This window comes from Anastrepha obliqua, chromosome 3, assembly GCF_027943255.1.
Source record: "Anastrepha obliqua isolate idAnaObli1 chromosome 3, idAnaObli1_1.0, whole genome shotgun sequence".
NCBI lineage: Eukaryota > Metazoa > Arthropoda > Insecta > Diptera > Tephritidae > Anastrepha > Anastrepha obliqua.
Window position 1 is genome coordinate 17406302 of NC_072894.1, and position 22778 is coordinate 17429079.

The window sequence follows — 22778 nt, forward strand, 5'->3', positions numbered from 1 at the left end:
TTAGATAATATATCTATATACATAAAAAGAAGTTACATTTCCTTGGTAATTTTAACTCAAGAACCGCCGAACCGATTGACACAAAAATTTTAGAGTTCTTTTCTATCTTTGAGGAGGTGGTTTGTGTGAAGTTTGATTGAAATCGGTGCAGCCGTTCCTGAGTTATGACATTTTATGTGAGTAATGGTTTCCTCTCATACGAAATGCCTGTATGGGAAAAACAACAACAAATACACAACCGCTTATGAGCGTTTCTATTGTAATGGTGTGGTTGTAAGTGTATTATGTTAATATTAATTTTGGACGCAAATATAATAAAAACTGGAGCATTCAAGGAACTGGAAAAACATTAGCATAATTTATTTAGCGTAAAAAATTGAAATGGAAATTAAAGAATCAAAGTTTAATTACAAGTTTTTATCGGCTCTTTCACCTTACCTGTATATGTAGGTGACCACCACAATCAAATTTTAAAAAAGTACAGAAAAGGCTATTGTGACATCTTTAGAAAGTATGTTGAATGAAAAAAATCAACTAATTCAACTGTTTAAACATTTTACGAGTTCTATAAAGAAAACTTAATATGAAAAATTTCTTGCGATATAAAACAAACATTTTATGTATAGTGGTGCGAAGCCCACTGGGAAATGCTAGTATATATATATATTATATGTGTAACTTGCGCTTTTTATATGAACAATTCTCGATATTTTTTGACAGAATGTACTTCTACTCAAATATGAACGAGACCTTATCAATAAAACGGTCCGCGGATGACATATGGCAAAAATAAATTTTTTGTTTTTTGGTAGGACTGTTATAAGCTTACATGGCAAATTTCAGCGTGATATGTCACATAGTTTGTTTTCTGTGCTACTGTAAACAAGTCAAGCTCGAGTGTGTTTTTCGAATTTAACGATGGAAATTCAAGTTGAACAAAGAATTTGTTTGAAATTTTGTTATTCCAACAAAATTTCGGCTTCAGACACCTTAAAAATGTTGCAGGCAACCTATGGTGACTCTGCTCTATCGCGTGCACGTGTTTTCCAGTGGTACAAATCGTTCAAAGAGGGCCGTACATCAACCCAAAAAACCACGCCAAAGTCGCTCAAAAATTAAGGTTATGCTGACTGTTTTTTTCGATTACGAAGGTGTGGTGCACTCGCAGTTCCTTCCGCAAGGCCGACCGGTTAACGCTGAATATTATTTAGACGTTTTAAAGCGTTTGCGCGAGAACATTCGTCTTAAAAGGAATTGTGGGACAACAAGTCATGGTTCTTGCATCACGATAATGCACCAGCTCACACATCACGTCTTGTTCGCGATTATTTGAACAAAAATAATGTTAATATCGTTCCGCAAGCACCGTATTCGCCTGATATGGCTCCATGTGACTTTTTCCTGTTTCCGAAGCTCAAGTTGCCGCTCCGTTTGAGACAATTGAAGTCATAAAAGAGAATTCGAAAAACACACTCGAGCTTGACTTGTTTACAGTAGCACAGAAAACAAACTATGTGACATATCACGCTGAAATTTACCATGTAAGCTTATAACAGTCCTACCAAAAAACAAAAAATTTATTTTTGCCATATGTCATCCGCGGACCGTTTTATTGATAAGGTCTCGTTCATATTTGAGCAGAAGTTATGTAAACAATCTTACAAAGTTTCTGAATCGCACAGACGTGAAGGAATGGTAGATAGGTAGGTAAGATGGCAAGAGTACCCCAGGTACACTTCAAGTAGCACTTTTGTGCCGTTTTGATACTATAATGTGGACTACTACCTGGAAGGAAGTGAATCACCACTTCAATCAACCAACCAACCTCTAATTTATGTGGTTTTGTAACATTAGACTTGATGAATGATATGAAACTATATAACTGTATAGCACATATTGTACATAAATACTGTACAATAAACTAATTATATTTCTAACTTTTCTACTAAATTACTTTTTTAGATCTTTCGTATTTTTGACGATGAAACGCTGGAAAAATTTCGTCACTGCCTAGTCGGCGATATGCCCAATACATACACAATGACCAAAAAATGCGCTGAGAATTTAGTTAATCATCGAGCCTTTTACATGCCAGCGGGAATTTTTCGGCCGCCCATCGGTAAGTAGAATCAGATAAAAAGTATTGGCATTTTCAGTAGGCAATTGCATATTAAATACAAATTTATGTCTATTTTCTTTTTTTACTATTTTATTTAAGTTCTAACACAACCTAGTTTTGTTATTTTAGGTAGCGCCTAAATATTTCCAAAAGTCCTTTCGAATTACATATGCAAAACCCATATTCACCTAAGGTTACACTGTAATTATCGTGGGTCAGTGTACCTTCGGTGCCTTACCGTTGCTTTTTTCCTCAAACATTTGTACTCCTGTTCACGCGTCTTCCTTCGTATAGATGAAATCAAACGGCCATTAGAGCCACCTTGCTTTAGTTGAGAAGGTTGTGTCGGCTGAATGGCTCATGCTAATCTACATAAATGACAACTGAAACCCATTAACGAATCGAGGAACCTGACGCCGCCAAACCTTATATACATATATATAATTGGCGCGCACACACTTTCTGGGTGTTTGGCCGAGCTCCTCCTCCTATTTGTGGTGCGTCTTGATGTTGTTCCACAAATAGAGGGACCTACAGTTTCAAGCCGACTCCGAACGGCAGATATTTTTATGAGGAGGTTTTTCATGGCAGAAATACACTCGGAAGTTTGCTATTGCCTGCCGAGGGGCGACAACTAATAGAAAAACGTTTTTCTTAATTTTGGTGTTTCACCGAGATTCAAACCTACGTTCTCTCTGTGAATTCCGAATGGTAGTCACGCACCAACCCATTCGGCCGCCAAACCTTCCTGCACAGAAATACCAACACAGTTGGCCATTCTCAGCTATCGATATCGTTAGTTCGCATGCAGCTAAAAACAAAACACCCGATAGTTGCCGATAAAAGAATAAATACTATGTTAATATATCTTTAGTATTTATGCTGTAAGGCAAGACGTACTTTTGCATCAAAAAATAAATACAGCAAAATGTTGCAAGCACATTTACACTTCAATGGCATAAATGTCCCAAAGGACACATCTGTTAGAGATACGAAATTTTCGGAGTGCACAAATGCAACAAAACGCAAAAATAACACAAAAGAGTATTGGGCACATTAAGGACAGAGTTTGTTTGTCCATGCCAATAGAACTAAAAGTGGCAAGGTAATGCACAACACAGTTCCCTAAATATGAAAACAGAGATAAACATATTTAAAGTTGCAAAATTCAAAACATAAGAAGGCATATCAGTTTCATATACATAAAAGAGACACAATCTTGTAGTTGTGTTCCTATTTAAGTTCGTGTACTCTTTGTAAACTTATACTCAAACACATACACATATTAAAAATTGTGGACGGAGAATAAACAAAAATCACTGGCGCCTAGTGCGGAAGGGAGGTTTGGAAAATGGGAAGGCGTTCACCATTTCGCATGCCCAGAAGCGGAATCCCCGAAGAATCTCGAACTATTTATCACTATTAAATGAATGACTAAGAAAATCCATGCAAAAAGAAGAAATTTCAAAACTAAAATAGTATACTCGTACACCTAAATATAGAAAATAACCTAATAACAAAGAGACAAAAAAAATCATTGAACCAGAAGTCAAGATTTGGTTACCACTGTAAGCCAACTGAATTCATACAAAACAAAACAAAAAAAAACAACAGTGTTATAAACGTTGTTATTCAACTGTAAGTGTATATATTTTTATACTTAGATACACCTAGGCATAAATACATAACTGCATTAAGGTGTGCTTTATATCAAAAATGATTATTTTTGGTGTCAAAGACCTCAAGCATGATTCGAGCGAAGGCTCGGCCACAGAAAATGGTCCGCCGTCTCATCCTCCTCTCCACATGCTGGGCAAAGTGCGCTGCCTGAGATGCCTACCTTTTCCAAGTGCTTCGCCCACGGAAAGTAGCCCGTCATCAGTTCAACCAGCTGCTTACACACCCTTCTGCTTAATGACAGGTTAATTTGCGATAATCGGTCGAACATGACAGGAAACATCAGTTTTGTCCATCACTTTCGTTTAATCAGCCACAATATTTGAAAATATGGGCAAGTACTCGTATTAAAGATATTTGGATTGGTACGCATCTAAAGGCGATTCGACACTACTGCCTGGAAAATGCACAAAAGAAAGGACGGAACGAAGGATCTTCACACATATCTGGCTCCGTGGCAATTAGAAGCCAAACAAAGCCACACCAGCTTCGGAAAAATTTGTGAAAAACAAGGAAAAAAGTGAAATTATAACAGAAAAAGAAATAAATACTGAATAGATGGGGTGAATATTTTAGTGATATTCTAAATAAAGATAATGCAACAGACTTCGGACTTTATATGTCGGGAATATAAATGAGATATACTCAACAGTAGAAAATTTTATAGAAGCACCGGCTCGTAACGAAGTGATAGAAAGTTTGACAAAGTTAAACAAATAAGCAGCGAAAGTGACCAAATAAATGCGGAACTTTTAAAATATGGTGTTGAAGCGCTCACTAATAAAGGGTGGTAAAGTTTCAAGGGCCGGTGTTGATTTTAAATAAAATACAATTTTTTTTTAAATTATTACCATTTCTCTTTACTATGATAAAATTGATATAACTCAATTACTTATAGAGCAAAATATTGGCCAAATAGCCAATATTGGCCTCGGCGGCACACCTCCATCCGATGGTCAAAATTTTCGATGACGCTGAGACATAATTGAGGTTCTATGCCGTTAATGTGCCCCATTATCTCATCCTTTAGCTCTTGAATTATTGCTGGCTTATCAACGTACACCTTTTCTTTCAAATAACCTCAAAGAAAGAAGTCCAACGGTGTCAAATCACATGATCTTGGCGGCCAATTGACATCGCCGCTACGTGAGATTATTCGGCCATCAAATTTTTCGCGCAAAAGAGCCATTGTTTCGTTAGCTGTGTGACAAGTGGCCCCGTCCTGTTGAAACCTCATATCGTTCACATCCATATCTTCCAATTCGGGCCATCAAATTTGGGTAACTGAACAGCTACCAGAAGAATGGAGGGCGACAAAACCATCTGTAACAATTACTGAGGTATACCTCTCCTCAATATTGGCTATAAAGTCTTTACAAACATTCTTAAAAAAAGGTTGAGCGCACATGCAGAGGAAATTTTGGATGACTACCAATGCGATTTTTGCCAGGGTAGATCCATAACAGACCAATGTTTCACACCCACACTAGAGGAACACAAAAGGTACGACCTAAATTTGCATTGTCTGTTCATTGATTTGAAGCAAGCTTTTGTCGGCATTAATAGGAACCGTCTGAACGATATAAAGTTTAAAAAGGGTATGCCGTTAAAAATTTTAAAACTAATTCAGATGAAGCTATCAAACATCAATCCGCGGTTTATGATAAATTCAGAATTTCATCAGGTATAAAACAAAGCTACTCACTATCAATGGCAAATTTTAATTTTTTGAGGTAGTAAAAAATAAAAATAAATAATTGGCGCGCACACTTTTGTTAGGCCGAGCTCCTCCTCCTATTTGTGGTGTGCGTCTTACTGTTGTTCCACAAATGGAGGGACCTACAATTTTAAGCCGAAGAAGGGCTTTCGGAGGTTTGCCTTTGACAGTGAGGTAGTATGCAAACTTAAATGTGGCAATTCGATTTTTCGATTTCCGATAGCAAAGTCGTGATTTCATAAAATGAACAAGAGCTTAAGAAAATATAAAGTATAAGCGTTTGAAAAACTCAGCTTTAAAAGTAGCACCACGCGTAAACACAGAGAAGACGAAATATACGAGCACTTCGTAAAGAAACCCAGTGATGATGCACACATTGAATTCGATCGTGAATGCGTTCAGAAGGTTGACAAATTTAAATATATACTTGTACTTAGGTCGCTTCATCGGCAGTAATTCTGACACTTCCGTGGCAACAAATGACCTAGTAAGCATGGCAAATAAAGCATTATTTACACAAATAAAATTATTCAAGTCTCGATTCCTATCAAAAGCTCAAAAGATGCCAATGTATAAGCACTTGGGCGACTCATACTAACACACAGCAGCGAGATATGGTATATGATATACTTAAAGCAAGAGACATCGACCAAATACTGAGGTTTGAAAGAAAGATACTACGAATTTTTCGATGCTCCTTTCCGCCGAGATGACGGAACATTTCGGATAAGAGATAACCACGAACTCGATGCATTGATTCAAAATGGAAACGCAACACGCTTTATAATAAGTCATTGAATCAGACAGGCATAGATTGCCCAAATGGAGAGATACCAGTATAGCGTTCCATAGGCAAGCGGTTGGACGAGGAGGTGGAGAGAGACCAAACAAACGCTGCATTGATGAGGTCACAGTCGACTTAAGGGAAATGGGGACCGCAAACGGCAAAGCTGTAGCAGAGGATCGACCGGAGTGGAGAACCGTAGTTGTGGAGGTTATTGTGGAGTGTAGCTGATGCTGATGAAGGAAGTGCTAAATTCGGCATAAACTGAACTTGATTATTGTATAAAACCGTTTTTTTCCGAAAATAAGACATCCTCCAATAATAATCCCTAGTTAAAATAATGGGCAAAAATAATTCATCAAAAAATGCTGTTTATTATATTATTATATTAAATGCTGATTTATTAAGTATAAGTAATAATATGTTTAGTTTTCCTAATACTCGTATTTCAGAGACATGTTTGAAACAAAATATTCCGAGAAATTAATTATTTACCTCTGCAGTTCAGTTCAAATGAATTCTTGGAATTTATGTTAAAAATACAAAATAAGGCAGCAGTCTACGTTGAACGAATGCTCATAATTTTTAACCCCAGTTAAAATGAGTACAAAACGAAAGAGCTATTCTATCGAGTACAAAAAGAGAATTGTGGAAGACTCCAGTGGTGTAAATCTTGTAGCATTTTGTAAAGAGAAGATGCTGAATCTCCGTATGGTTCGTAAATGCCGTGTAGACTACTATTACCTGTGTCAACTGGTGGACCAAGGAACTGAGAAAAAAGCAGAGTTGAATTAGGTCGGCAGCCGTTATTTTCTTAGTAGGAAGATTGCACCTAAAGAATTTAAAGCCTCGTCACACTGGTTGGACAACTTCCTTAAACGATATGAACTGTCGCTAAGGAGATCAACAACATTGTTTAAGCTGGAAGACAATGAAGTTGTTAAGCGTGTACTTGCGTTTAAGCTTTTTGTTGAAGGCATCGATTTTTCGAAATACCAACTCTCCAACATAATTACTGTGGATGAGACCACGGTATTCTTAGGCAAAGGAACTCAAACGACAGACTCGATTCGTCTAGATAGCAAAAAAATATCACCCGGAAGTTATGTCCTTGAAAGAGAAAAGGCCGGGTGCACCCAAGCAGTTATAACAAAGTGAGTTCATTTTATGCTGCTACCACTGTTGAGGAGTCAGAAGAGAGGTTTACCAGTTTGGCATTCAGCCAGTACTCACCGCGCTAAAGTCATGAAAAATTTTCTTTCTGAGACGAAGATTGATCAAATAATGATTCCGTCAGGAATGACTGGTTACCTCCAGACACTTGTCATTGCAATAAACAAGCCATTCAAGGATCTCTTACGGATGGCAATCAATGAATATATTGAAAACAGAATGGTGAGAAATCATCGAGGTAATTTTGTAAAACCAAGCTTACATAAATTGTGAATTGGGTAAAAAATCAATGGGACAAAGTAACTGATAGTTATGTCTCCAATGCACTACGAACAGGCTACTTAGAGAAGAAGTATTCATTTAACGATAGCTATATCGCAAGTCAAGCGATATTCGGACCAATGATTCAACAGGAAATGAATTTGGAAGAAAATTAGAATATAATTTAGAATTTTATTTATGGCGATGAAGAAGATGAAATGACAGTAATTGAATAAATTTAAATGTCTGTATTCTGTGTAAAATAAAATATTAAATAAAAATATATAAATATACTTTTATTTTGTCCTCCCCTAAAATAAGCCATGGCGCGTATTTTGGACTAAAAAAGAAAGTAAAACAGTGTCTTATTCTCGGAAAAAGACGGTAGTAACAGTATTAGTAAAATTTAGTTTGGGTTGGCTGTTAATTTTTGGAATCAAACAAACTCATGCTAAATGAGGGTAATAGCATGTAAGATTAGACGGCTAGACAGAAGGAAATTTAGGCCTAAGTGGCACCACCCATTTTTCAAAATTGCGCCTTAGTCGTAGTTCCTTTTTTATATTCATGCACCAAATGTGCGTAGTTGTGCCTTATTTATCACTGTCATGGGTACAAAATTGTCACACCCTCGTGCACAAGTGCGTTTATGTATAAAAATCATACACACCATAATATGCATCCTCGTATAAGTTTCAAAGTATTTAAATAGCAGTAGACATACGTATGTATGTACGTGCAAACTCTTACCCATACATTAATTCTAATTTATTTTCAGTTATATCAACCTATAAGGATCCTGTTCCCGGCTGGACTGATAATTTGTATGGGCCATCAGGTTTGTGCACTTGGTCGGCGCGCGGTCTAGTGCGCTGCATCTATGGTCGGGCAAATTGCAAGGCCAATATGGTACCGGCAGATTACTGTGTCAATGCAATGATTGCCAGTGCATGGGATATAGCGAGGAGGTGAGTGCGAAGAGAAGCTGTGCAAAGAGTTGACTCCTTTAAGTGAGTATTCGGTGGATTGTGGGTAGCTGTGTACTAATACATGCATATACATATGCAGATACGTGTGTAGGTGTACCAAAAAATTGGGTTCTTATACTTGAATCTCAGTGCCGAAGTTTTGTGAGAAAATAGTGCAAACAAAAATGTTGTAGTTAACCCGGCAGTGGTGTGGTGGGACAAAAAAACAATAATTATTAGCATTAAGTTAATCAATTATATCTTCGCCGTTGCTCTTTACAATCTCTTCCCACCTCTCGACTAATTTGTTGATACCGTTTTGCCAAAAGTCGCCCAGTCTAGTGTCAAAGAAGTTGTTGCGCCAGCTTTTAAGGACCTCTTTGTTATCGAAGGTAACGCCCTTCAAATGGTTTGACAGGGAGCGGAAAAGATGGTAAGCGGTCAGTGTAAGGTCGGCAGAATACGGCGGATGCTGAAGGCCCTCCCATTTGAGCTCTTAGAGTACGGCTTTGACGATTTGTGCAACAAGGGGCTTGGCGTTGTCGTGAAGGTTTGTTCATGTCGATGAAGTCTTTTCGTAGAATGGCCTCATTCACGCGGTTTAGCTGGGAATGTAGAGCTCCTTGTTGACAGTGGCATTCTTTTCGAGCATTTCTCAGTGCATCATGCCCTCTCAGACCCGAAAAACACATACCATGATCTTCGTTGGATGAAGATCCGACTTGATTCTCGGCTTTGGCGTATCTCCTGGAGCCACCCACTCTTTTTCGTCCTTACTTCATATTGATGTATAGGCACCATTTCTCATCTCACGGGACGCTGTTGATGACCGCGTGTAGCAATTTGAAAGCGGCTTTCTATGTTTTTTTCGTTGAGCTGGTGAGGCACCTAGGATTCCAATTTTTCGCTAAATCCCGTTGAGCGAAGGTGATTGAGAATTGTTTTTCAATTTCAGTTCATTTCTTCTCGCTAATTCATGACTGGTTTGGCGACTGCTCTCCTTCAAAAGTGATTTCAGACATTTTTCATCGATTTTAGAAGACCTTCCGCTGTGGGACGTGTCATCGGTGTCACTCGCAAAGTCGCGATTTTTGAACTTTGCATACCATTTCCGTGCCGGGGACTCGATTCTGACATATTCTCCATACACGTCGCAAATGTCCCGGGCTGCTTCAGCAACTTTTTGACCTTTTAAAAAGCAAAGAAGATTATGTGGCGAAAATGTTGATTTTTGGTTCGTGGGTACTCCATTACTAAGCTTCAAAACTAGTAGAAAATTAAATAACTTAAAAATACAATTAATATAGTTTTGTAGGGCAGAAACAGTTCTATCGAATGAATACTTACCCTTTGCCAGACGGCAAACAAATTGTTGTAAAATAAAAGAAAATATAAAAACGCTTTGAACTTATTGCCCAACTCAATAGAAAAATGCCTTAAATATTTTGGGAAATATTTCATCAGCGATTTAAACACAACATGAATTTAGGAACGAGCCCCATTTTCACCTCTTTGGGTTCGCAGCTGCAGCAAAATACGAAGCATTGGGGAACCTGGTTTTCTTTTCTTTATGATAGATTCTCATTCGTTATAACTCGAGGCCAGAAAATTTGGCAAATTTATCGAAGAAATTTGTCTACAAAGGTTTGCATACTCTGGCGTAATCTGTTAATGACTTTCCTGGTTGCGCAATCATCCAAGGGGATCGTTTTTATACTCGTACGAAAAATTCTTAGTTTGGTATACAAATATTTCGCCAGCCCCAAACTTTGCTGAATTTATAAAAACTTTCTCTGGCTTTGTTTATACGGTTATATTCGCCTCTTTCAGCACTTCTACTCTTGGCAATTATGGTACCTAGATAGCAAAATTCTACTTCAACAGTCATATTAGCAGAGTTTACAACCAGAGGCACATATTGCTAATTGCACATCGCATTAATTTAGCTTTCAGGCCTATGGTTATTGGATTCGTAATTAATTTTTGCAAATTTTGATCGATTACCAGCAAATGAGTGACGCTTTCATAATAAAATAACCAATCTTAGAACGGCTTTGAATGCAGTCTGGAGCTTTGCAATTTGTTTTCCCCAGTATAGAATCCAGTACTGTGATAAATAGCAGTGGTGAGAGAACGCATCCTTGTCTTTTATAATTTATTATAGCAAATCTTTCAATTTATTGGCTTTTGAAATGAGCTTTGCATTCAGCATTATTGTAGAGTGTGTCAATGGTTTCCAGGAACACCATCTTCCTTAATAGTGTCAAACATTGTCTCATACTCCAACAACAGTAAGTATAGTGGGAATCTCCATTCTGCGGATTGTTCTACTACTAAACGTAACGTGCTAATATGATCAACACAGGACCTAGCAGGCCTGAACCCATTTTGCTCCTATCAGAGTTGAGTATTCAGCACCAGCCACTTTTTCCATAATAAACGAAATAAACAAGCGCGCATTTATACTTATGCTCCTCCAAGTACGCCAGTTACTAAGGTCACTTGTCTTAGAAATTTTAGTGACTATACCTTTTTTCCAGCTACTTGGTATAGAGTTATCGACCAATGCTTTGTCTATGATAGGGTGTAGAAGTAGAGCCAGGATTTCTGCTCTATATTTAAGGGGTCCCAGTGGTCTAGAGCTCGAAAGTTTAGGATATTTTCAGGAATTTATTTTACAATAAAAAAAAAGAAAAATTATATTTAAATTTTTTAGGCTTTTTATTTAATTTCTTTTACTACAAAATCTAAAAAAAAAATTTTTTTCATTTTAGTAATTTAAAAAATGTCGTTGAAGTTGACCCTCATGAAGAATTGGACCTAGACGGTGTTGTCCATTTTGGCTCTTCTATTTATCTGAAACACAAAAACCAAAAAAAATATTAATCAGTATGACTGTAGCTATGTTCCGTACTAGAATAAGAAACAAAAACTTTGACAAAATTGCGCAGTTTCGAATTTGACGATCTAAACATAGGGTTTTTTCTGTTTTTAAATCAAAAAAAATACAATATAATAATATGATTCTAGTACAGGCGATAATCATTGATGTTGTGAATAACATATTAAAATTTCAGATGATTCGGTAGAATAGTTTTTTTTTTTAACAACACCAGGCCGAAAAAAGTCGTTTCGAAATAAATGATTTGAACGTTTGAGATACAAGAGCTCTTTACCTAGTTAATGGACTGCAGCAGCTATAATATTGGGAATTTCCGTATTAAAATTTCACTGGATATTTTTAAGATTATATATTTTCGAAAAATCGAAAAAACAAAAAATCGAAAAAACAAAAAATCGATTTTTTGAAATTTCTAGACCACCCAGTGCCTATAAGGAATTCAATAGGGATGATGTCTGGGCGATTTCTTTTAATTTTGGTATGGCCTTTGCAATTTCGATGAGACTTTGCGGTTCTTTTAGAGTTGCGCCGTAAAACGGGACTTCCAGCCACGAGACTCACTTCTAACATCCAATTCTACGCACTATTCTTTCCATCGATCCAATTGCGCAGATGCCGATTCCATTTATGTCTTTTACCAGTGAAACGCTGGGTTTTGCATTTGTTATTGATTATACAGCATTTTACACTCCTCTTAAATTAGTTCTAAAGGATTCAGCCTCCAAATTATTTGCAATGTTATTAATAACTTCCTCTTTGTCCTTTTTGCGGCTTTCGGTTAATTTTACTGGATTGGGATTGGAGCTCTGACTTTTTATTGAGGAACTGGGTAAAGAGCAATAAAGTTTTCAGTGCTCTTCGCTATTGTGTCAGGGTCCATGCTACATTATTAATCCATGCTTTTATCCATAGGTTTTTGTTTTCAAGTTGTGTGTTCGCCTGCTGTGCTGCATGCTCCGTGTCGGATATCCCATGTGCACAACGAGTTTTTAAAACTGGATAAGTGGTTCCCGCAAAACAGTGCTTAACCTCGCAAACGGCGCGCAGTCCGATGAAAATTTGTGTAACTATGTACTTCTTTGGGCATTTGATTTCTCGCGAAAGGAATTTTTGTTGCCCAGCAAAATCGCCTGTTGTCAGAGCCCAATATATTTTGCTGTAGGGTTATTAAGAATTTACGAAAACAGCTCTCTCAGTGCGCCAAAAAATCGGCAATCTGATGACAAAGATCTTTAGTTAATCAAAAAGTGAAAAGAGTAAATCAAAAGTAAAAAATTTCCGTCCACTTTGGTGACGGATATCTCTCGAATATTATTTTCGAAACATGCAACATTTAGATTATTTTTTTAATTACTTACGGAATCATAACAAAAGAAAATATTTGTGTAATTTAGTGTGTAAGTAATATTGAGCCATGGGGTGTGGCATACCCCACCATATCACGCAAGCAACTTTTGCCACTACACCAACGCCGGATTAAATACTCCTACGTATAACAAAAACTCTGCAAAAACTGATAAGAAGTTTTAGTCAAAAGTCGATGTAAACGAGTGGGCATTTTCCGTTGTATTAACTGTAAATAATAGTAAGAGCGCAACGAAGCTTTTGCGCACATTTGGGACTCATTTGTATTCATTAGAATATTAAAGTGTAATCTTTGGGGGTGTAAGGTTGGCCCAGTAGTAAAAAAAGGGAAATGGAAGCAAAAATTCGTTGGTAAAAGATTACATTTTGTTTTTACCAAGAACGTTAACTCTAATTCTGAAGTTTGAATTTAAAGACTCTTGTATGGTTGAGATGGTGATGTATGAAGAATTTAAGAGAATTAGGATCCAATTCAGATGATGCGATCACAACTTGGTAGACAATAAGCATCCATAGAAAATCTTTGCTATGAAAAAGCTTCTCATAAAAACTATCTGGCCAGTCATTAGTAGAACGGCACCATTGGAGAAGAAAAAAATAAGAAAAACTTTGACACCTGCGATACTTGAATTTTTTTCCCGTCATAGACAGAAATATTTATATATTCACAAGAAAAATATTATCTCTGATGTCTAGAGTGAGGGAGATGTATTTAAGTCGCCATATCTCACGGCGATGCATTGCTTCAGATGGCGCCAGCTACCGAAACATATAATTCCACAGTTTTGTGTTTGGAGAAATCAGTTTTGTTTTTGGGGAAGCGTTTTAAATGGACGTAAAAAAAAGAAAAAATGCGATATATCTTCAATACCACTACAACAAAAAATGAAGGGTCAACGCAGGCGTTCAAAAAATTAGTGCTGCTTATGGGCTTAATAAAGGGTTTTAGAGGTGTTACTTTGATATTCAAAGAAAAATTCTATTTTTTAATATAATATAAATGATCGGACGTTTATTTCATTATAAAGAGGAAGGTATGCGGCTAATAATGGAAAATAACATCAGGCAAATGACTACCACGACCAGGCTTACAGGACAATATCCTTTTTATGAAATTTTCCATAACCGAATTGCAAAGAGGCTGCCCTATGTCCTCGATAGCCTCACGAATTCCATCTTTGAGGTCTTGAACTGACACTGGGCTGTTGGTGTAGACCTTCCCTTTCATGTGGCTCCAAACAAAAAAATCACAAAATGTTAAATCACAAGGTCTCGGTGGCCAATTGTGATCACCTCTTCAAGAGATAACACGGTCCGGAAACTTTTCCCGCAAAAAATCATGGTTTTGTTGCTTGTGTGGCACGTAGCGCCGTATTGTTGAAAATAAACGTTGTCCAGATTAATACCATCCAATTCCGGCCATAGAAAATCGTTAATCATCTCTCGATAGCGCAATCCATTTACCTGTAACACCTGTTATTGGAAACCCCTTTATAATATCGATTGTAAAAGCAAAGTGGTGGCTGCGTCTTGTTCAGATAGATGTTTAAGATGAGGCGCTTTTTGGGCGGCCAAGATGTCGGTGCAGCCTTGTGAATCGTGCAGTCGGAAGCTCAAATCGATGTGAGTTGGTTCAAATGTTCACCAAGCCCCTACTAACACAAAGGAGGCATTAGTCATTCTGATCTACTTTCATTCGATCAAACACGTCTAGCAGTTGCTGTAATAGGTGAAAAGGACAGCGACACGACGCCAGGCCGCACTCATCTACTAAAGGGCAATCAACTTAGAAGTATCGGATTTTAAATTAAAATAAAACAACGAACATTCAAATTGATTGTGCAATCTACAGGGTGGCTGATGAATTTTGCTACATTAAGAAACTCAAATAACTTTTTTTTTAGTGTATGGAATTCATTTATTTTTTTTTCAAGTTGAAGGTCATTAAATTTTATTAAATGTAGCTTAACTAGTTTCAGTGTTGGAAGTTCTCATCCGAGGCTTTGTTGCTGTTTCCATTGCTTGGAGTGTTCGAGAGAAAGATTCTGCGTAAGATTTTTGGACCTTTGCACGTTGGCAACGGCGAATATCGCAGACGATGGAACGATGAGCTGTATGAGCTTTACGACGACATAGGCATAGCGCAGCGAATAAAGATCCAGCGGCTTCGTTGGCTGGGTCATGTCGTCCGAATGGATACAAACGCTCCGGCCTTGAAAGTATTCGATGCGGTACCAGCTGGTGGTAGCAGAGGAAGAGGAAGGCCTCCTCTGCGTTGGAAAGATCAGGTGGAGAAGGACTTGGCTTCACTTGGTGTGTCCAATTGGCGCCGGTTAGCACGAGAAAGAAACGACTGGCGCGCTTTGTTAATCTCGGCCAAAATCGCGTAAGCGGTTATCGCGCCAATTAAGAAGAAGAAGAAGCTTAACTAGTTTTAAAAATAATTGAATTTAAATGCCCCCCATGCTCGTTGACACAAGTGCGGCATCTTAGTAAAAAGTTGTTCATTGCTGCTTTGAGAGTTGCGACAGGAATAGCCGCAATTGTTGCCCGAATGGATTGTCTTAGTTCATCCAAATTTGTTGGCTTCGTTTTATAAACTTCTTGTTTACATAAACCCCACAAGAAAAAGTCAGGTGCAGTAAGGTCAGGCGACCTGGGGGGCCAACGAAATTCGGAGTTTCTTGAAATCAGTTTATTGGGAAATTTTCGTCGCAACTCTGTCATAACAGTCTGGGCTATGTGAGACGTTGCCCCATCTTGTTGAAACCACACAGAGTTGAAAGGAATTCTCTTTCGGCGTAGTTCTGGATAGAAAAATTCTTTCAGCATTTTCAAATAACGGTCTCCAGTAACCGTAACGGTGTGACCATTTTCTTCAAAAAAATAAGGCCCGACAATACAGCGTGAAGAAACCGCACACCACACTGTCACGCGAAGAGGATGCAATTCCGTCTCGTGGAGTATCTGTGGGTTAGAAGTACTCCATATTCGACAATTTTGTTTGTTCACATTGCCGTTTAAATCGAAATCGGCCTCATCAGACATGAAAAGGCAGTTGAACATGTTTTGGTCTTCTTCCACCATTTGCAGGATCTTCTGGCAAAATTCCAAGCGAATCGGAAAGTCTGCTGCATTCAGTTTGTTAACCATTTGAATTTTGTAGGGAAATAAGTCTAAATCTTTGTGCATTATTGTTTGCAAAGACTGTCGGCTGACACCAAGTTGAGCCGATAAGCTTCTTGTTGAAACCCTTGGATTGCTTTGTATAGCTGCAGCTACAGCAGCGATCGTTTCCTCCGTCCGAACTGGTGGGTTTCGATGATAAGGCCTTCTTGTTACTGTTCCTTGCTCAGCAAAATTATTTATTATAACTATATTTAACTATTTTAACTATTTTTTGGTAGCGGCTTTCATCAGCCACCCTGTATATTATATTTGTGTGAAACCATTAGTTTTTAAAGATAATTCCTTTCATATATTGGCCGCAACTGCATCGTAATTCGGCCACCCGTAAACACCAATGTTTAATGACACGCGACTCGTTGGAGGACTTCGGTCGGAATCTCGTTAATAACTGAAACAATGTTGGCTTCCAGTACCTCAATCGAAGCTGATTTATTCACAAAGCATATAGACTTTACATATCCCCCCACTCCCACAAATAAAAGTCGAAAGATGTGATATCACACGATCTTGGTGGCAAATCCACTGATCCGCGACAAGAGGTAAGTTGCTCACCGAGGCGCCGACGTAGCGAATCCATTGCTTCAGGAGCTGTATGGCTATATGGCAAGCTGTGGAGATCACGGGCTTCAATTTCTGGTATCAAAAGGTCGTATATTATGGCGCAATAGCTTTCGCCATTCACTGTTACATTGGCGCCCGCCTCGTCTTTGAAGAAATATGGACCCATCCAACCTATAAAACGCACCAAATGATTATTTTCAATGGATGTAATGGCTGTTATTAAATGGCTTGGAGTTGGCCAAATATGGCAATTTGGCTTGTTGACGTAGCCATTAAGCCAAAAACGGGTCTCATCACTGAGCAAAACTCGGGTAGTAAAATGCAGAGTTTTCGCGGTGTGTTTTCTAAAAGCCCAACGACTAAAATTATGGCGCTTTGGATGATGTATCGGCTTCAAGTCTTAGACTAACTGTATTTTATAATTTTTTCAAACCAAGATCTTTGCGTAAATCGCTCAGGTAGTGCCATAAGGTAGGCCAAGTTGTTGAGATCGGCGCCGAACCGATTATTTCAGGTCTTAGGTAAAACTCTCATTTACAGCCGGAATATTCTGTTCATATCAGGCTGTGCGCAGCTTAATCGGTCGAGTATCATCCGATAATGTAAAATTATTCTCAATATTGCAGATTGTTTGCCGAATAGTGCGTTCGTTAGGACGGTTATGTACACCCCAAGTTGGCCTGAGCGCGTGATGAACACTTTTTACAGAGCGCCGATTTTCGTAATACAATTGCTCGATTTGAAAACATTGTTCAGGCGTAAGACTTTCCATGATGAATTCCTAATTAATACTGAAAAAAATATCTACTTAGTTTGCTACTTTTAAAAAAAACCCTTACTGGAAAAATACCACCAATCTGATTGCCTTTTATAAGAGACGGACCAAACACTCCGCGAGTTTGCATGAAAGGTTGTATTGCATGCACCGTAGAGTTGAAATCTGGCGCCAAGCGATTACCAACTTTTCAGACATTTTCAAAAAGCCTCGCCTCATTTGAAATGGTGTTGTTTTCAGTGTTTCTTTAAAAGCGTCTAAAACGGAAATGAAAAAAAAACATTCTTTATTTTTATTTTGAGTATTTTATTCTTTGGCCGCCGTAGCCGAATGGGTTGGTGCGTGATCACCATTCGGAATTCACAGAGAGGTCGATGGTTCGAATCTCGGTGAAAGCAAAATTAATAAAAACATTTTTCTAATAGCGGTCGCCCCTCGGCAGGCAATGGCAAACCTCCGAGTGTATTTCTGCCATGAAAAGCTCCTCATAAAAAGTATCTGCCGTTCGGAGTCGGCTTGAAACTGTAGGTGCCTCCATTTGTGGAACCACATCAAGACGCACACCACAAATAGGAGGAGAAGCTCTGCCAAACACCTAACAGAAGTGTACGCGCCAATTATTTATTTATTTTTATTTTATTCTTTGATCCATTGTTAAAAAATATAAATTTTTTTTGGTCATACGATGTTCGTTCAAAAAGTTGCTAGTCTTAAAAAAAATGGTTTTCACATATACAATGGACACAGATATAGTCGGTTAATGCAATAAAATTTTGAACTGATTTTCATGAAATAAAATTTAAATGACATAGAACAGAAGTCGTTAACGTATGAACTACAATCATTCGGAAACAAAATTTTTTGTTATTTTTTTTGGATCTTTAAAGTAAAACAAAAATATTCAAAAAACCATTTTCCATCTTTGAACGTCCGCCATTTGTTAAAAACTTGTTTTTTTTGAAAGATCGTAGTTCACGCGATAACAGAATTCATACTGAAGAAGAACCTTTTCATCTTTTTGATTTCAGAATCGGAATCCCTGTCGCCGCGAAATATCTTTTTTTGAAAGACCATTGTTTGAAGGCTGACAGCTTTTTGAACGCACCTCGTATGGTCAAATAAACATTTTTAATTTTTTAATAATGAATCGAGAAATAAAACACTCAAAACAAAAATACAAAAGGGTTTTCCGTTCCTGTTTTACACGTTTTTAAAAAACATCTAAAAATTACCATTTCAAATGTGGCGGGGGTCTTAATAAAGGGTTTGCCAATAACAAGTGTTATTTTGAATAGGATTGCGCTATCGAGAGATGATTAACGATGGCCGGAATTGGATGGTATTGATTTAGACAACGTCTATTTTCAACAAGACGCCGCTATGTGCCACACAAGCAACGAAGCCATCGATTTTTTACAGGAAAAGTTTTCGGACCGTGTTATCTCTCAAAGAGGTAATTACAATTTGCCACCGAGATAAGGTGATTTGACACCTTGGGACTTTTTTTCTTTGGGGCCACGTGAAAGAGAAGGTCTACGCCACAGCCCAGTGTCAGTTCAAGACCTCAAGGATGGAATTCGTGAGGCTATCGAGGACATAGGGCAGCCACTTTGCAATTCGGTTATGGAAAATTTCATGAAAAGGATATTGTCCTGTAAGCGTGGTCGTTGTGATCATTTGCTTGATGTTATTTTCCACTATTAACGACATACTTTCCTCTTTATAATGAAATAATATCAATATCAAAATAGCACCACTTATTGGAAAACCCTTTATTATCTAATTTACCTTGTCAAAATGTGCTGGGCAAGTATTTTTTGTGCAATAATGAAATTGGAAAAGGCGTCGCACATAATAGCATATATTTCATCAAAACCGCACTATCTGAATTTACTCCAACCTCGAAGGAAAGCGAAGCAGTTGCTCGAACATATTTTTTATCAATATTCAAAAAAAAAAAATTGGCTGTAAATGAATAGAAATTTTTAATTGACCCTATTTCAAATATTTCTCCTCTTCCGTAATTCATTTCTATGTTATTTCAAGCTTTCGAAAGCGATCACTCGAAAAATAAATCATCGTTTCGTTTTTGTAAAGCTATAAAAACCATAAAAATAAAATGTTGTACAAGCGAAATCGCTCGGAGCGCACGAGTCAGTCATGCTTTCAAATTCAGTAGGAACAAAGCAGTTAAAAACCAGTCGATTGTTTTGCAGAGTATTTTCATGCAACAAACGACTGCATTAAACTTACAACATTCTACAGTTCACATGCCACTAATAAAACTGCAACGTCTACTATCAGTTACTAGAATTTATTGCTATGGCTGTGCCATGCCGGTCTGCTCACTTACTTCCTACAGTTGAACATTTACCCTCGAGTAAATTTGCAACGCCATTGTCAGTGTTTAACCTTTTCACTATTATTTTTTCACTACTCATTCACTCCATTCTCTCACTCATTCCTTACTCGACAGATTTTTATTGCGCAAAAGTGATACACAATCCAAGGAGGAATTACCTGTCTACAATTACATTTTCGATCGGAACAATTTAACATGGGGCCAATATATGCGCATGTCGCGTGAGGGATTTCACGAACCATTTGACAAGGCATTGTGGTGAGTCTGATTACAAAAAAAGAAAACAAAAAAGAGGAAAACAGAAGCAAATTGCATGGTAACTCACAAGTATAATGCCACACATATGGTTACATCTAACTATAAGTACATTTGTGTGTATGTGAAAATATATTTACTTGTGATGCACATCCATTGTTTATTTTGGTTTATTGGTTTCTTTCTTGCCTACTTGACATGTTGTCTGTTCAGTTTAAGTTTAAGTTTAGTAGTAAACTCTTTTGTCTTTTGGAAGCTAACTAGGGAAACAACAGAACTAAATAAGTAATGAAGATGAGTCTGCATGCCTTTTACTTTTTTTTTCAGCGCCATGAAGTTTCTCTACCGCACGAAAAAATTATAAGTCCAACTAAATTTCTTTTATTTTTGTTATCAGTTTCTGTTTTCAATATTAAATCTTTTAATGATAAATATTTTAGAAATATCCAGAAATTAGCACACATTTCACGAAACTTTAATAAATTATTATATATATATATATAATTGGCGCGTACACCCTTTTTGGATGTTTGGCCAAGCTCCTCCTCCTATTTGTGGCGTGCGTCTTGATGTTGTTGCACAAATGGAGGGACCTACAGTTTCAAGTCGAGTCCGAATGGCAGACATTTTTTGTGAGGAGCTTTTTCATGGCAGAAATACGCTCGGAGGTTTGCCATTGCCTGCCGAGGGGCGACCGCTATTAGAAAAATGTTTTTCTTAATTTTGGTGCTTCACCGAGATTCGAACCGACGTTCTCTCTGTGAATTGCGAATGGTAGTCACGCACCAACCCATTCGGCTACGGCGGTTGGTCGGTTAAAACTATAGAGCGAAAAAAGTAAAACACCAAAGTTGTTATATTTAAAATAAACGAAATATATTTCTTGGGGTTACTTTAAATTTGAATCTTAGTGATTAGTTTCGGGTGCTGCTTTGATTATACAGTCTGTGTCAGGAGAAAGAACCGGTTTTTTTCTTGTAATATAACTTCACTGTAACTGATTTTTGCTGCACTTAAGAGCTACGACGCCAGTGCTTACTCAGTTTAGTGTCGTTCGAAACTTTCCCGTAAACGCAACCAAACAAAAATGAGTGAGAAGTACGCGAAGCGTTTTGAGGCGGTAGGTTTATGCACGCATTCGAAAGGGCCGAAATTATCTTACACCGCGGCTGCGCAAGTAATAAAAAAATCAAAAAAGATTGTTGTGATGTGGAATCAGCTATATAAGGTTTAAAAAAGTGTTGATGACTTTTCCGAGCGCGGCTTGAAGCGAGTGACGACAAAGCAAAACCAGGATAAAGTAATCGACCAACTTTTTAAGCGGTACCCTTCTTTGAGACTACGCCAAGCACCATCAGTTCTTGCTAAAAGGGGAATAGGTGTGGGACAACATCAAAATCACTGCTCTCGGAAAAACGCATTGCGAAACAACAAAACAAGAATTGAACTGGTCCTCTCAGTCCCCAGATGCCAACCCCATAGAAAATGTGTGGGGAACTATGAAAACGCATCTTGCCGGAAGGCCAGTCCATGATTTAAAGCAACTACTGCGTCAAGTTCGCAAAATTTGGTCCTGTTTGTCGACGAGCTTCGCAGAAAAGCTGGTTCAAAGCATGAAGAAGATGCCAGACTATACTCGACAACGATGAATACTACTAGGATGCCCATATTCGACGGACCCATCTGTTTTTTTTCAAAGCAAGGAAAAACACAATTTTTTTGATGTTGACGATAATAATCATTTTATTTGATTCAAGTAGATTTGTTGACATTACTTTTTGAATATGATATCTCTCAAATGGCCGCCTTGTGCCTGTACGGCGTATTGTGCCCGTTTTGCAGCATTTTCCATAGTTTTAGCCAACATTTCGGCTGGAATAGCGGCTGTTTCCTCACGGATGTTGTTCTTGAGCTCTTCTATGGTCTTTGGCTTATTAATATAAACCTTTGATTTTAAATATCCCCACAAGAAGAAGTCAGGTGGCGTTAAATCGCGTGGCGTGTACTTCTTCTGCTTGGACTGACGCTTCCAACGCGGTATGCCATTAAGCGATCTGACGCCTCTGTCAAAAGATACAGGATTGCCAGATGGGTCCGTCAAATATGGACAACTGTGTACTTTGGTAGTATTAAGTATATTTTCCATTTTTTTTTGCATGTACTTTCTTTTATTATTTTTTTATGTATCAAAACAAAGTAGTTCCACCACAACCTCAAATATGCACCATTTAAATATATGCAAAAAATTTATATGTTTAAAAAATATTTCTATTTCACTTTGAAATCTGTTTACCTATAAAAAATAATTTAATACCATTTTAATTCCCCTCATATATTTTTTATATTTGTGCATATTTTCGAATGGATGCTGCTTCATGGTTTCGTTTCGCCGTTGGTAATGTAACCTAAATATGGGAATGCGTATTTCACCTGCAATGCTTCTGTAATAAAAACTTAAACCATGAAAACAACAATACAACAATACGGAAATACAAATGCAATTCAACAAATACCACTATTTTTGCGGTGCACCTGGCGTATGAGCAACATTTAACCAATGCACTGCATTGCCATCTATCTTCCGTATGCCACCAATGCATTTATATTTGTATTTACCACAATTGCATGGGTATTTTTGCCGTTTAAATTGACTTGACCGCATTCGAACTA

General features: G+C 37.7%; 1 protein-coding gene across 1 annotated transcript in view; it reads left to right on the forward strand.

The window, feature by feature from the left end:
- Positions 1–22778, forward strand: part of LOC129241067 (fatty acyl-CoA reductase wat) — a 47423-nt gene that overhangs the window by 17601 nt on the left and 7044 nt on the right. The window contains exons 6-8 of the mRNA XM_054877217.1: positions 1963–2119; positions 8510–8699; positions 19968–20111. Of these exons, the coding sequence (XP_054733192.1) occupies positions 1963–2119; positions 8510–8699; positions 19968–20111 (491 nt within the window). The remainder of the gene's footprint in view (positions 1–1962; positions 2120–8509; positions 8700–19967; positions 20112–22778) is intronic.